General features: G+C 42.6%; 1 protein-coding gene across 1 annotated transcript in view; it reads right to left on the bottom strand.

Annotated features, from left to right (window-relative positions):
* Nucleotides 1-15,161, bottom strand: part of ENOX1 (ecto-NOX disulfide-thiol exchanger 1) — a 259,199-nt gene that overhangs the window by 129,839 nt on the left and 114,199 nt on the right. Inside the window, exons 4-6 of the mRNA XM_058548228.1 lie at nucleotides 14,896-15,069; nucleotides 13,198-13,404; nucleotides 9,393-9,626 (exon numbers count right to left, since the gene is read on the bottom strand). Coding sequence (XP_058404211.1) covers nucleotides 9,393-9,626; nucleotides 13,198-13,404; nucleotides 14,896-15,069 — 615 coding nt within the window. The remainder of the gene's footprint in view (nucleotides 1-9,392; nucleotides 9,627-13,197; nucleotides 13,405-14,895; nucleotides 15,070-15,161) is intronic.

Below are 15,161 nucleotides of genomic sequence, written 5' to 3'. Positions count from 1 at the left end.
GACATAAAGAAATGGAAAGACATCCCATGCACATGGATTGGAAGAATAAACACAGTTAAAATGTCTATATTACCTAAAGCAATCTACAGATTCAATGCAATCCCAATCAGAATCCCAATGACATTCTTTACGGAAATAAAAAAAAGAATACTAAAATTCACATGGGGCAACAAAAGACCCCGAATAGCTAAAGCAATCCTAAGAAAAAAAGAACAAAGCTGGAGGCATCACAATCTCTGACTTGAAAACATACTACAAAGCAATAGTAATCAAAACAGCATAGTACTGGTACAAAAACAGACACACAGATCAATGGAACCGAATTGAAAGCCCAGAAAGAAAACCACACATATACAGACAGCTAATTTTTGACAAAGGTGCTAAGAACATACAATTGAGAAAGGAAAGTCTCTTCAATAAATGGTGTTGGGAAAACTGGACAGCCACATGCAAAAGAATGAAAGTGGACCATCTGCTATCGCCATTCACAAAAATTAACTCAAAATGGATCAAAGACCTGAAGGTGAGACCTGAAACTATAAAATTCATAGAAGAAAATATAGGTAACATGCTATTTGACATTGGTCATAAAGGAATCTTTTCAGATGACATGTCTAGTCAGACTAGGGAAACTAAAGAAAAAATAAGCAAGTGGGACTTTATCAGATTAAAGAGCTTCTACAAGACAAATGACACCAGAATCAAGATGAACAGACAACTCACCAGCTGGGAGAGAATATTTGCAAAACATATATCTGACAAGGGGTTGATCTCCATAATATATAAAGAACTCACACAACTGAACAACAAAAAAACAAACAAGCTGATCAAAAAATGGGCAGAGGAAATGAACAGACACTCCTCCAAAGAAGATATACAGATGGCCAATAGGCACATGAAATGATGTTCAACATCACTAATCATCAGGGAAATGCAAATCAAAACAACACTAAGATATCACCTCACGCCCGTTAGAATGGCTATAATCACCAAGACAAAAAACAACAAATGTTGGAGAGGATGTGGAGAAACAGGAACCCTCATACACAGCTGGTGGGAATGCAAACTGGTGCAGCCTCTATGGAAAACGGTATGGAGATTCCTCAAAGAATTAAAAACAGAGATGCCCTATGATCCAGCTATCCCACTACTGGGAATCTATCCAACAAACCTGAAATCAATAATTCAAAGAGGCTTATGCACCCCTATGTTCATTGCAGCATTATTCACTATAGCCAAGAAGTGGAAGCAACCTAAGTGTCCCTCGACTGATGATTGGATCAAGAAGATGTGGTCTACATATACAATGGAATACTACTCAGCCATAAAAAAAGACAAAATCGTCCCATTTGCATAACATGGATGGGCCTGGAGGGTATTATGTTAAGTGAAATAAGCCAGAAAGAGAAAGACAAACACTGTATGATCTCACTCATATGTGGAATATAAACCAACACATGGACAGAGAAAACTGTATTGTGGTTACCAGGGGCAATGGGGGTGGGCGGTGGGCACAAGGGGTGAAGGGAGACATATATATGGTGATGGACAAACAAAAATGTACAACCCAAAATTTCACAATGTTATAAACTATTAAAACATCAATAAAAAAATAAAAAGAAGCTAAAAAAGAAAAAAAGTAAGTAGGCAAGAGACTTTCTAACATTCCAACAAGCAATAGCAGGCAGAATTCCATTAATTTAAAAGTAGTACAGTCATATGTCGCTTAACAATGGGGATGCGTTCTGAGAAATGCGTTGTTAGGCAATTTTGTTGTTGTGCGAACATCATAAAGTGAACTTACACAAACCTAGATGGTGTAGCCTACTATACACTTAGGCTCTATGGAACTAATCCTATGGGACCACTGTCATATATATGGTCTGCTGTTGACCTAAACATCGTTATGTGGTGCATGACTGCAAAACTCCCAATTTCATCGTCGTTTCTGAACTTTGTGAAACTGGCAAACCAATGTATGATTGATGTACTGACATTCAAATTAAATGTAAAAAACATTAGTTAAGACACGATTGGTAAGTGTGGTCAATATCTGTTGCTATGTAAGAAGTGACTTATTAGGACTAAGCCAGTAACTCTTTCTGAATGGCTGCAGGAGCATATTGGGAGCGGTCATTTTCAATATCCAACTGTAAATTCAATTTTGTATTCAGTGGAAAGATCACTGAGAAAACAGAAAACAATATAAACTAATTTAAACAGGATTTAGATTGCAGCATTATTAAAGCTATTCATGTGGAAAGAAATTAACACTGCTCATAAAAATCACATCAAAGACGCACTTATAAAAATTCCAAATACTTTCTGTGAACATGCTTAGGCATAACTCTGATCATGGGTGCAGTTTAGAAATTAGAACGTGCAGATGTGCTTTTTCCACAGTGAGAATTCAGAAAATTGGTATATTATGGAGTGAATATAGACCATTTGCTCATTAAAAATTGCTCAATGTTTTCTAATCAGGGTCCTCACAATGTCACACCTGGGTTACTGCAAATGTCTGCTCCGTGGCCTCCCCTGATTTGCATTTTCCCCTTCAATCCATCCCCCATTCCTTTGTCATACTCCTTTTTGTTAACACCATGGCCATGCCTCCCCACTTTTGCAAGAGCTATGCACTCATCCTAGGGGCCTGCACATTCCTCGTCCACCTGGCTAACTGTTATTCTTCCCTCATGATTCAGCCTAAGAGCTTTTCATAAAGGAAGCTTTTCTATAGCCCCAAAATGAACTGGGTGTCCCTTTGCTATGTTGCCACAATTCCCTGTATATCCTGCTATTAAAGCATGAGTCATTCTGTACAGTAATTGTTGGTTTATGGCTCTGTCTCCAGTTTTGAGGTATGAGAATAAAACCTCTGCTAAAATCAAGACAGCAGGCCCAAAATGGAGTCACTTATGCTAAGTCCCACGTCACCAAACCGAGACTTAATTACAGTTTCAGCCTCTCCCAGAAACGGAATCTTAAACCAGTCAATCAGGAATCACCTGGTCAGCACCAGTGAGGCCATCTGCCTGACAGACCCCTGCCCTCCCCTACAGGAAGGTGACCTTGCCACAACCAATCCACTTTTTGCTGGTGTAACTTCTTTGTCCTGCTCCCTACTGCCTATAAGTCTTTCATTTTGTACAGCTCCTTGGAGCTCCTTTCTGTCACCTATGTGGGATGCTGCCAGACTCATGAGTCATTGAATAAAGCGAATAAGATCGTTATAATTTACTCAGTTGAATTTTAACACTTCCAAAACATATTTCAATCTTCTGGTCACTCTGAGATTTTCTCTTTGTAGTTTATATTTCATCACACTTTATTTCTAATAGATTTGCCGTGATTACTAGTAGAAAGCTACAAATTCAATGGTTAAAAGTGGGAAACATCAGTTGACAATAAACATTTGACTTCCATGTTAAACAGTATTTTCACATTGTCTACCAGAGATAAATGTTCTCATGGCACTTAAGCTGTCTGGTCCTTTTATCCTTCAGGCCTCTGAGGTCATTGCCATTGGCAAAGTTAAGAGTGACATCAGATAACCACACGGAAGCAAAGCCTTCCGCAGTAAGGCACTAACCAGCTCATCAAATGACTCAAAAATCTTTTTGGAAGCATTTTTAATTCTGGGAAGTTAATAACCGTTATTAGCTTTGTGAACAATGAATAATATTCTAATGATTTTCTATCATACATCAATGTCACCACCTGAATTCATACCCATCTCATTTCTGGTTACTTCAGACATTGTCAACCTCCCTCCCTTTCCCTCTCTTCCATGTTTATTGAGCACCTGGCACACGGTAAGCATTAAAAAAACTGCATATGGGCTAAATCTTTGCTATTCAAAGACCACAAGCCTGAACCTCATTTGGGAGCTTGATGAAAATGCAGACTCACCCTTACTCAGGCCTCCTGACTCAGAATCTGCATCCTATTCCAGGTGATTCATATGCCCATTAAGGTCTGAGAAGCACTGGAAGAGATCACTCAATGAAAGCCAGGGGAGCTGGTTAGAAGCTCACCTAAGTTAAGAGATAATGAAAACCTGAAATGGAAACCTGGGATAGTGGAGAATATTAAAGGATTTGATGTGATTCTTATGAGCTTTGTCAATCCCTCTCCCCAAAACCCCACTCCCAGTTAAAGAATAGGTGGTTAAACGTCTGTTATCCCTATCCAGGGGAAGAAAACGTGAAAAAAAAAAATGTCGAAGACTTGGAAATGGGCATACAGATTACTCTAGATCCTTTCCAGGGAATGCTGGACATGGACTAGAAAACCCTCTCCAGTGCCCCCTGGGATTGTCTGATCCTACACGGTTGTGAACCTTTGACTGTCTTTGACTCATCTATTTTACAACTCTGTAGGGATAGAGCAGAAATTGTGGAAAACTGAATAACAATGCAAATAATTCTTCTCCACAGTGATGCAAATGAATTTTTGTCCAGTAAAAAATATAAATCTTTATAAAGCAAATTCTCTTTTGAACCAGTTTTAACTTCTCACTGATTCCCTCATTAAATAATGAGTTAAATAAAATCAGTGGCACATTTATTTTATATTTGTAAGACAGTCATGATTTCACTGCCATAGTATCCTTCAGCAACCACTGAACTGCAAGCTCCTCAAAGGCAGGGCCCATGCTGCAGTCAGATCCGAAACCCCAGGGCATGGCATGGAGCCCAGGACTCAGCAGGTGGGCACTTGGTGGACTTGAATCAAAGGAGAAAAGGAAGGAAATTCGTAAGTAGTTTTTTCTTCCCCTTTGTGTGCAGAGGGAGATCTGGCCCTGAATTTCAGAACAATAAGTGGGATAAAAGTCAGGCCATGGACACTGAAGATAAAAACTTAGATGGGCTGTAGTACCCTTATTTATGGCTGAGTCTATAAAGGAACAACAGGAGGAGAGATTCCATGTTTGAATAAAATGTCTTGAGGATGAAAAAAATAAAAAGGAAGACATTCTACAACACTTTTCAAAGAAATGGGGGCACACACACACATGCACACACACATAATGGTGTGTCACTGATTTCTGGCTTCTATGATAGCTGGAAATAGTTCACATTGTACAGTAACATATTGATCCAAACAGAATGGGAATTCCAGGATGGCCAAAACATTGCTATTACCACATTCCCAAAATTTCACTGTGTCCCTGAACAGTGGACACCCTTAAACAAATCTTCATTTTCTGGCTGCTCAATTAACCATCAAAAGGGCTGGTACCTTACTTATCCTCCAAGTCACGGCATAAAAGGCTAAAAGGCTATACAAATTGGTTAATGCTCTCCTCTATCCCCAACACACACACACAGTCTTCCCAACTATTTAGTACCTGTAGAAATGAGAAAATTAAGGGACGCAATATGAAAATGCACTGATTATTCCTGCTTTGGGGTCAAGCAAAATGTTTCTAAATGAAACGGCCTATCTCGCCTCTGTGAAGTTCAGAAATGCCTAAGGAAGTGGTTCTCACACAGGCTCCTGTGCTTCATAGTTCCTTTGCCCTAAGAAGGCAGCCTGGCTTTTAGCTAATGGAACTTGCACTTGGCTCATAGCATTATTGATTTTTTGCTTTCTTGGCACCATAAATATTGACCACCATCTCAGCAAAATGCTGGCACCACCTCCACCCTTTCTCCCTCTGGCAGGCTGACATGGGCCCATTCTGTATGCAAATCAGAGTCTAGTCCTCCAGAAATTATGGATGCTGATCCAAGGAGGGCTGAATTCCTAATGACGCATCACGGAATCCCAAGGGCAATGCTTGCAAAGCTTTGTCAAAACTTCACCTGACGCAGAGAGAAACTCTTCATTTCATCACATAACGAAAAGATTAGGTGAAGCTTTCCAAAGCGGGGAAAAGTACACAAAAACTTTTAGATGCTCTTGCCAGGAGAAACCCCCAGTGAATTAGGACATAATCTTTCCTCACTGTTGAATCAATCTCTTCCTCCCACAGTCCAAACACAGGGTTCCTCCAGGGGTGGATGGTCTCTGTTAGACACACTGAAATTCATTATCTCATCTGCCTGGTGCTACTGTTTCCAATAAAGTGTAATTATGGTGTTATTGAGCTCCTTCTCACTTTCTCGAAGCCATGCTATAAACTTTGGGTCTGTGAGCAGTTACTTCCCAGTCAGTCTTCATTAAGTTGAATTGTCTCAGAACAATGTCTATTTAATCAGCAGGGTGCCCGCTAATTTTCTTTTTTAGAATTGGTATTAACATAACAGACACGCTCAGTGCCTTATACGCTACACAAGTACAACTCATTGTTTCCTCTGACTTCAGAAGGCCCAGTGACCGTTGCATGGGGTTACCTGGCCCCAGAAGATCCCCGTCTCTCACCCCCACCGCTGCCTGGCTGGTTGCGTCTCTCTTCTGGGATAGCACCCTGCTCTTCTCACGCCTAATAGTGGGAAGGTACAGAGTGCTTTGTAGTTGCCTCTGTCACTCAAGAAACCTAAACTCTGTGAGGCAGGGGCTTGCGTGCTGTTTTCTTTTCCCCCAGTGCTTAGCACAGTACCAGGCATATGGTAAAGAGCTCAATGAATACTTGTGGAGTGAATGGAATGATGGCCGAGCACACAGCACTTCCCCACATCTCCAGTCATGCCTGGTAGCACTTACTGGCTGGAAATGAAACATGCTCATAGATCCAAATAGCTAAGGAAGAGAGAAAGAAATTAATTTACGGAGCATCTACTATGTGCATAGTTTTAACACTGGGCAGGATATGGAGAGCCTTGTGGGTCATAATAAAGACTTGGCTTGTACCGATTTTGCTGCATAAGCTGATTTTTCAAAAAGAAAATTGTAAGCATAAACAAATACAACGTAAAATGGGGAAAAAATGTAATAAACCCAAGATAGCAAGATTTCTCAGGGGAGAAAAAAAATCAAATCCAATTAGGTATTTTCAGATTGTATTTCCATTTCCTTTCTCACCTAGGCTTCTTCACCTAGGTCTTGACTGCATTTTTTTATTTCCACATCAATGAAATCATCTTTGGGGAAACAGTTTCCCTGGCTCCTCCTGTCTGGCTTTGCAGCGTTATAAGGAGCATGGAGTGGATTTCCTCTCTGAGGCAGCCAATTTCCTAAGCAATTAAGTGCTGTTTATATTTCAAACTCTGTGCTTGGGTTGAAATTGTCAGGCTTGATATTTCCTGACTGTTGCCTACGATGGATCCCCAGCTAGTTCATTCTACTGTAACAGCCATCTATTAAAGTTTCCAATCTGTTCTCTCCTCAAGGGATCGCACAGTACTTGGCAAAGGTGCAGCTTCTAAATTCTGCAAATTATACTCGTCTATATAAATATATATTTTTGAAATGGCAAGGCTTGCAAATTACTTTACCAAATTGACATCCCAATCTGCTATCCTCTAGCAGGAACGGCAATGCTGTTTACCCGACACGCATAGACACTTCCGTGCTGGTTCCTTAAAAAGAACATGACGTAGATGCCAAGCTTTCGTGAGATTCCTCCACGAGGTCACAGAACCAACGTGCTAGTTTTTGCCACTTCTCGGTGTGGACACGACTGAATACAGTTTAGTCTAAGAAGCTTCTAAGCTGAAACTACACAATGTACTGGATATTAGAGAAAAAATTATTTGTTCCAAAATCATCATTCCTGGTTGAAGATGTTGCTGTTTCTCGTTCTGGCCACTCCTTATGGTTTCTAGTCTGAATGGAAAAGCAAGATGATGCCTGTATTTGAATTTTATATGCTTTTTATTAAAGGGACAGCCACAGCCTATGTATTTAAATGTATAAGACACACCTCAGAGCAGCAGAACGTGGACTGAAAGCATCAGCAAGAAGCAGTCTGTGGTTCAAATGGGGCATTTCAGTGGCAAGTGCAGCTGATTAGGGGTTCCCAAGGCCCGCACAGAGGATGAGGGCTAGAAGCAGAAGTATTTTTTTAAAAAATTCTTTTTTAAAGAAATAGGTCAACTTCCTATCTTCCGAAAATAGGTTTTGGGCAGCTTTTCATACATTTCCTTTAGTGAAAATATCCAATCCACTTTACACACCACCAGCAATACACTAGCTATGCTCTAAAACACTCAAAGGATCAAGCACATCTCTCTTCTCCTAAGAAATCTTTAATGGTTTCTCCATTGCTTATGGAATAAAACCCACACCCAGCGGCAGCCTTCGGGGCTGCACTAGCTGGCCCCAGACTGCTTTTCCAGTTTCACCCTGCTCTGTAAACTTCCATGCAGCTCTTGTGTTCGATGGAGCAGGTGACTTGCCTTTCTCCCCCTGTGCCGAATTCCTCTCTGCTTCCTTGTGTCTTTATTCCTAGGGCTCCAGCTTCTGACTAGAATGTCTTTAGAACCCTGTCTTCTCCTGGGGAAAATCTTGTTTATCCTGCAAAGTTCAACTTCTGCCTCCTCTGTGAAGACTTTCTTGACACCTTCATCAACATTATTCACACTTGCCCCTGAGTTCCCAAAGCATGTTGCTCATACGTTGTTGCCAATCATGGCATTGGCTTTGTATTACAGTTAATCGTTTACTTGTAGACACCTACATGTGGCCAGTGACCTCATTAAGACCTGACACGCCCAATGGCCCAAGGAGGCTCTGACCATCACTTGCCTGTAAAATGCACAGATGTTGCTCAGGTCACACAACTTGGACCAATAATGGAACAGAGTTCTCACATGTCATCCTAACTGCAAAATCTGTCCCTCTCCAATCATCTGTGGTTCACTGGGGCAGGTATTAGAGCCTCCATATGTCTCTCTCTCCCACAGCATCAAACACGGGAGAGGAGCACAGCAAACATTTAAAGAAAAGAAACATACTCGCTTCTCTTCCTAATTTTCCTGTAGGTGTGAGGAGTGTCCTTCAACTCCATCTCTGAACACAGGGATGCTATTCCACATTTCTCTTCTGTCCTCCACAGACCCCAGCTTGGTTTCTGAGGTGCATTAAGGGAGGTTTTAAGAGTACAGCATAGGTGCAAACTCGACAGAGCCGGAGGAACACTGGGACCTGCCAGCCCACAGGAGTAGACGCTGGCCTAGCTCATTCAACACGGGTCAGAAGATAGCAGCCCGCTTTGGGGCTAGTGCTGATGACTCTTGTGTCCCTCTTTCCATGAGTTTCGGTGAGTGACAGTACACACACATTCAGAACACAGATGAGAGCACTGGAAAGGGGCAGGGCTCTGTTCCCAGCGGCATGACAAAGCCCAGGTGTCTCCTCCTTCCAGGTGACCCTGCTCACATGAAATCAGCAAGTGAAGAGACAAGAGAAACACAGGGCTTCTGCGTTTGGGGACTATAGCGTTTTTCTTTTAGCGGGCATTGGCTAACGCTGAGGAAAGAAAGTGAGCATGAGCGGCCTCATACCTTTCAGCTTCTCGGCCAGCAAGGCGGCCTCGTGCTCCGAGTAGTGCATTATGGCCGGCGGCGAGGGCGGCCGCAGCCGGTCCTCCTCCAGTTTGCGCCGGTGGCGCTCCTCGCGGGCGCGCATCCTCTGCTTGCATTCCCACTCGTAGAAATCATCCCTGGCCTGGGCAAAGTCCACGTGAAGGCGGCCTGAATCCTTTTTGTCCGTGCTAGACCCCAGTCGCATCCGGTAACCTGAAACCAATGGAAAGTCTGGTCACATAACAATGTCACAATGACAATGGTGCAGTCTGGTCAAGGCCCTCAAGGCAGAGTAGCCGGGAGCTCTCACTTATTTTTATGACCTTACAAAGGACACCCTTCCCATAGAAGGTGGGAAGCAGTTATCTTCCCCAGTAATCTGGAAGCACTGCCAAGTTAAGCCTATTACAGATTTGGGGATAAACACACCTCTGGGAGTGTCTCAGAGGGTCACCTAGCAATCTTCAAGCCAACGTCATGGAGGATATGGAGGATGATCTGAAGAACCAGGGCACTTATAATTCCTTCTTCCCTCTGGCTTCTAGGAAGCTCAGAAACAAACTTGGGATGTAGCAATTTTCTTCCCCTCTACCTTTTTATGGCCTCGATTTTATATTTTCAATTATGCAACTCTATTGCATAAGCTCTCTTAAATTCTTTTTAGAAAGAGGTGGTGTAGGAGTAAATAAAGAGTATCTATGATATTTAAAAAGATCTACAAGGCAAATTCCACCACACCTTACTCACAGGCTATCACTTCATCCCCTAGAAAATGCTGCCACTCAGTTCTCTCTCGGCAGCTGCTAAAGCCACAATTACCAAGGCAATTTTGCAATGCTGTTTTATTTCCACTTATCCTCTAGGGCACGCAGGAGAATATTTTACCTTCAATCAAGAGGCCTCGCCGCTGCCTTCCTCACCGCCCTGCGGCACCTCATCTGGCATGCAGCACAGCACAAATTGTCCACGCAATTTTTGAAGGCCACAGGAGACCATGCGAGAGACGAGAGCTAGACCAAAAAACGGGCCTGGAAATCTCTGGGGGATTTACCGTGAGCTACCCAACGTATAAAGATTATGAACAGAAACTTGATCTGAGAAATCAACACAAACAGAACTGAAACCAGCCAGCCTAACTTCAAATGAAGAAGACTTGGCTTTGAGGTGGCTCTTCAGTTTGGGGTACTCAGATTTTAGAAACATAAATTCAGGTCCCAGTGGGACCACAGCTGTTAGGGGCAGCCAGAGGAGAGAGCAAAATAAGCACTTTTGCTGTGCAGGGTCTTTGCAAATGAGACACCACTGTGAAATGCTAGGCTGCACTGTGCTGATGTTCAAGACCTCGTGGTAGATTTCAATGGATTATCTTAGCATTTGGGGTTGAAACTCAGCAGAAAATCCCTGAGGCTGGCTTCTCCCCAGCAGGGCACTTCACATCTTTGAAAAGTTACAAATACGAAACAGATCTCACATCTGATTCCTGTTATGCCCTTCTCACTCCTAGGTTTAATCAGTGGTATCTAAAAATGGGAAGATATAATAATACCTGTAAAAAACACAAACATCTGATCACAGATGAGCAGAATTAATGCTAAAGCAAAGTGTATCTTGGTTGTGGGCCATGGAAACTTAACAAGTCAGCAGGCACGATGATATATACATAATAGCTGAGCAGGCAGGACGGCCTAAGACCGGCCAGCTGTCCCAACTGGCCAACCAACTCTCCCCTGCTCATGTCCAGAGCATCACTTTTCAGACATTTCTGGTTCCAAAAAGCATCCTCTCTTTCAGCAAAATATCATCACTAAGGCCTTCAAAGCAACCCTGATGAGGCTGAGTCTAAAATTAGCTTGGCCTTCAAATGTGAACGTGCCTAAAATTAGACAGGCCTTCCAGCTGGGCTCAGGCTTGCGGGAGCTCACACGCAGGAGGGGCAGCCTTCCTTCCTTCTTGCCCCTCCAATTAATCAGCATTTCAGATCTTCCCGGGACTGATGCTGCAGCCTCTGCAGGGCAGCTGAGGCAGAGCAGCTGAGGCAGAACCAGGAGACTCCTGCACACCCAGGCAGGGAGGCTGGAGGTGAGGCCTTTGCTGTGGGCTCCTCTTGCCGCAAAGGGGCTAACCAAGGAGCAGTCAGGGCCCCGCTGAGAAGCAAGACCAGGGCCCGAGCTGGGAAAAGCATAGCATCAAGGTATAAATAAAGGAATACCTTTCATGTGCCTAAATTTGGGCCTGTTTATCTTTGGCAATGTCTTATGGGGTTTCTGATTGGGTTTAAACATCTTTGTTATGTCAGTGTTGAAAAGCACCTTTGATCTACTCTAACCCTCTCATTTAATGGGGGGTGGGGGTGGGGTAAAGTAATAGTTTGATTGGTAGAGCCGTGATTGGAACCCAAATTCCCAGGGAGCGTTCCTGAGAAACAAGAATCAGTCCTTCTTTATCATTATCAGGACACTGGTGTTAAAAACAATCATTTACTCGATGATTCCTATGTTGCGGATGCCCTGCTAAGCACTTAGTATCCATTATTTTGATTTATTCCTCATTACAATCCTATGAGGTAGTACTGTTACTCTCTCGATCTTGCAGATGAGAGAGGCTCAGAAGAGAGGTTATCTTGCCAAGGGCATGTGAAACCCAGTGCATGCGCTCAACAGAATCCTCCATTGTCTAATAGACTGCTCTGATGCTATAGCAAAGAATACCTGAAAAATAAAACATAGCTGTTTGTGTGCTGTAAAATATTTCTAGTCTATGCTTTGTCTTCCATCTCCATTTTGGAACGCTTTCAGACTTTTCTTCCACTTTGTGGGGTTTTAGCGGAATAAGGATTTTCAAGTTCTCCATATCGCTAGTTCAGGAAGGTCTCTGCAGTGCTGGAATAACCCCACGGCTGCTGGGGTTTCCGAGAGAATTTCATAGCAGGGGGGGCTGACTGCAGAGATGAAGTAAACCTGGCAGTATAATGTTCAGATGTGTGTTTTTTTTTTCCCTCTTCTCATTTTCCCCCCTTAGCCTTGCCTCAGGAATAGGGAGGTGGTGCTCAGAGAGACAGACTGAAATATGCAGATGGAGAGTGTGAGGGAATGGCAATGAGTTGAATATAAAAATACGTCCTTCTAAAGCCATGTATCAATACCACCCCCTTAATTCTTAGATTTGGCAAAGGCCTTGTTGACGGACTCCATACACTTGCTCCAACACCCACAGAGTGGAAGGCGGCAGTAGGTCTAATTTCAAAATTTGTAAAAGTCTCCCGTATAAATTGGCACCAAAGAAGCAGGGATCATGGGGCAGGCTTAACCAAGCTAAATGCACTAGCGGTTGGGCACTGATTTGGGCCTTCCCCTAGGACCCACGAACTCTTCTGCGAGGAACTGATCTAGATTTGGTACCCTGGTGTCTAGAAAGTGAACCACTTTTGAAAAACTGAAATTATGCTAAGAGAGTACTTTATCCCCCCAGAGAATTACATCCAATAACAATAATGGTCCTCAATATTCATAATATTGCTTTTCATCTAATAAGCACTTGAGAACATTAATTAGAAACTTGATGGAATTCCTAAAGACTGGATGGTGGGGGACTGTTCCTGCAGCGAGGTACATTCACAGACTTAACATAGAGCTTCTGGCAGCCAAGGAAAAAGGCAGAATTCCTCCTTTTCCAGTCCCGAACTGTGAGGACTTTATTGTGCATTAAGGCAAAAGGGAATAAGCTCATATTAACATCACAAAACGTAACAAGATGCCTGGAAAACCCCTTATGTAATGCAAAGTACCAGAAAGGTAAATGGCTTTATCAACCATGAATTCCTCCGCAAAGCGAATGTGACAAAAATTCTTCTTGCTTTTCCGAATCGCTGTGATATCACCGCACTGCTCAAAGACTTCTTGAATAATTTCCTCAGTAGCGTTTTCTGGTAATCCTCCGACAAACACAGTCTTACACCCAGGAGGTCGTTCTCTTGTGGAAGGAGGTGGAAGATCTAATAATCACAACAAAACAAAAGGTTTGGCCTTTTATTTCTCTGCACTCTTTTTTTCCGGTTCACCCAGCAAAAGTAAGCCTTGCAGAGAAACTTACTGCATTCTGAGTAATGATAAATTTCTATACCAACTTACACTGATCGCGGGCTGTCTTGTTTTTCAGTTCCTCTCCCCTCCTCCTCCCCACCTTTCTTTACTTTCTCTGTTCCTTTCTACACACAGTGGCTATGCTTGTCCGTGAAGAAAGATAAAGCAAATGTTAGCATAATTTCATTTCTCCTTCATAATGCAGAAGCCCAGAAAATGGGGAAAAACACTTCACAGAGTACAAAGCATGATGAAGTGACAACGTGATGAAAAACCTTGGTTTGTTACCTGCTTTGTCTGGTGGCGGGATAATGGTGCGGCAAGGCAGAACACAAGGAACAGACCTGAAAGCACGCGCACTACTTACTTGGCTGGGAAACACCGAGCCTGGAAAAAACACTTTTTTTCTTTTATTATTCGCATTTAAATGAGCAAACTATTAAATTTGGGGAAGGCTGTATAAAGAGATAAAATGTACACTGTCACAACATTTTACCTAGTTTATATGTAGATTACTAAAGCAATCTTCTGAAAAGTCCACTTAAAAAAGGCAACACTGATTAATATGAAGAAAAAAAATCCTAGCTATTTAAGCCCATAAACTTAGTATCTGAGGCTAAATGAAAAAAAAAATTCTGGTCCATTTATTTCATCAAATGCATGTTTCCTTCAAGCAAATACAATTTGGTCCAGAAACTCTGAGATACAGGCTCCCCCCGCAAAATTGCAAACTGCCAAATTAATTCGATTTTCCATCTAGCAAAACACATTTCAGAGTTTTTTCTCCCACATTTGTGAAGATGGATAGAAGTGCTCACATACTTCACACTATGTTCTGCAGCAAATGATAGACTTCACTGCACGCAAAAAAGATTCTTAATGCTCAATATATACCCCCAAATCACACACACTGCCTTCACGGTGTCAATTTGCTCCTGGACAGACACACAGACACATCTCCATATATTTGTTCTAATCTAGAGACAAAGACCTTCTACAGAATGGATCCACACTCTGCATATCTATGTGGCCATATTTTTTGTGTGTGTGTGTGTGTGTGTGTGTGAGGAAGACTGGCTCTGAGCTAACATCTGATGCCAATCCTCCTCTTTTCGCTGAGGAAGACTGGCCCTGGGCTAACATCTGTGCCCATCCTCCTCTACTTGATATGGGACACCGCCACAGCACGGCTTGACAAGCGGTGCAACAGTGCACGCTGGGGATCCGAACCTGCAAACCCCGGGCCGCCGAAGTGGAGCGCGCCCACTTAACCGCTACGCCACCAGGCTGGCCCCCTGCATGGCCAAATTTTGAGTCATATCTGGAAATTAATGCAATACTATATTAAAGAAAAGAAAGAAATTTAAATTGATGAGCAAATATTTCTCACAGGCGCCACTTACTTGGATTTTGAGGGAAAAGGGTACAACTTTTGCAGTGGATTATTTCTTTGACGACAGCCACTTCTGTTGGCGGTGGGGGTGGTACTAGCCCCAGGCCTGGTATCATTGGGTTAATGGGGGTGATTCCAGTCATCATGTTGAGGCCCGGATCAAAGCCTGGGACACAGATTGAGTCTGTAAAGTACACAAGATAACATTTTGGCTGGAGGATCTTAAATCAATATTGGTTGTTGTTTTTGCTATATTCCTGCAAAGATTATTTGCCT

This window comes from Diceros bicornis, chromosome 9 (assembly GCF_020826845.1).
Source record: "Diceros bicornis minor isolate mBicDic1 chromosome 9, mDicBic1.mat.cur, whole genome shotgun sequence".
In the NCBI taxonomy this organism is placed as follows: Eukaryota; Metazoa; Chordata; class Mammalia; order Perissodactyla; family Rhinocerotidae; genus Diceros; species Diceros bicornis.
Note: the sequence above shows the minus strand (reverse complement) of the source record. Positions and strands in the feature narration are given on the sequence as shown.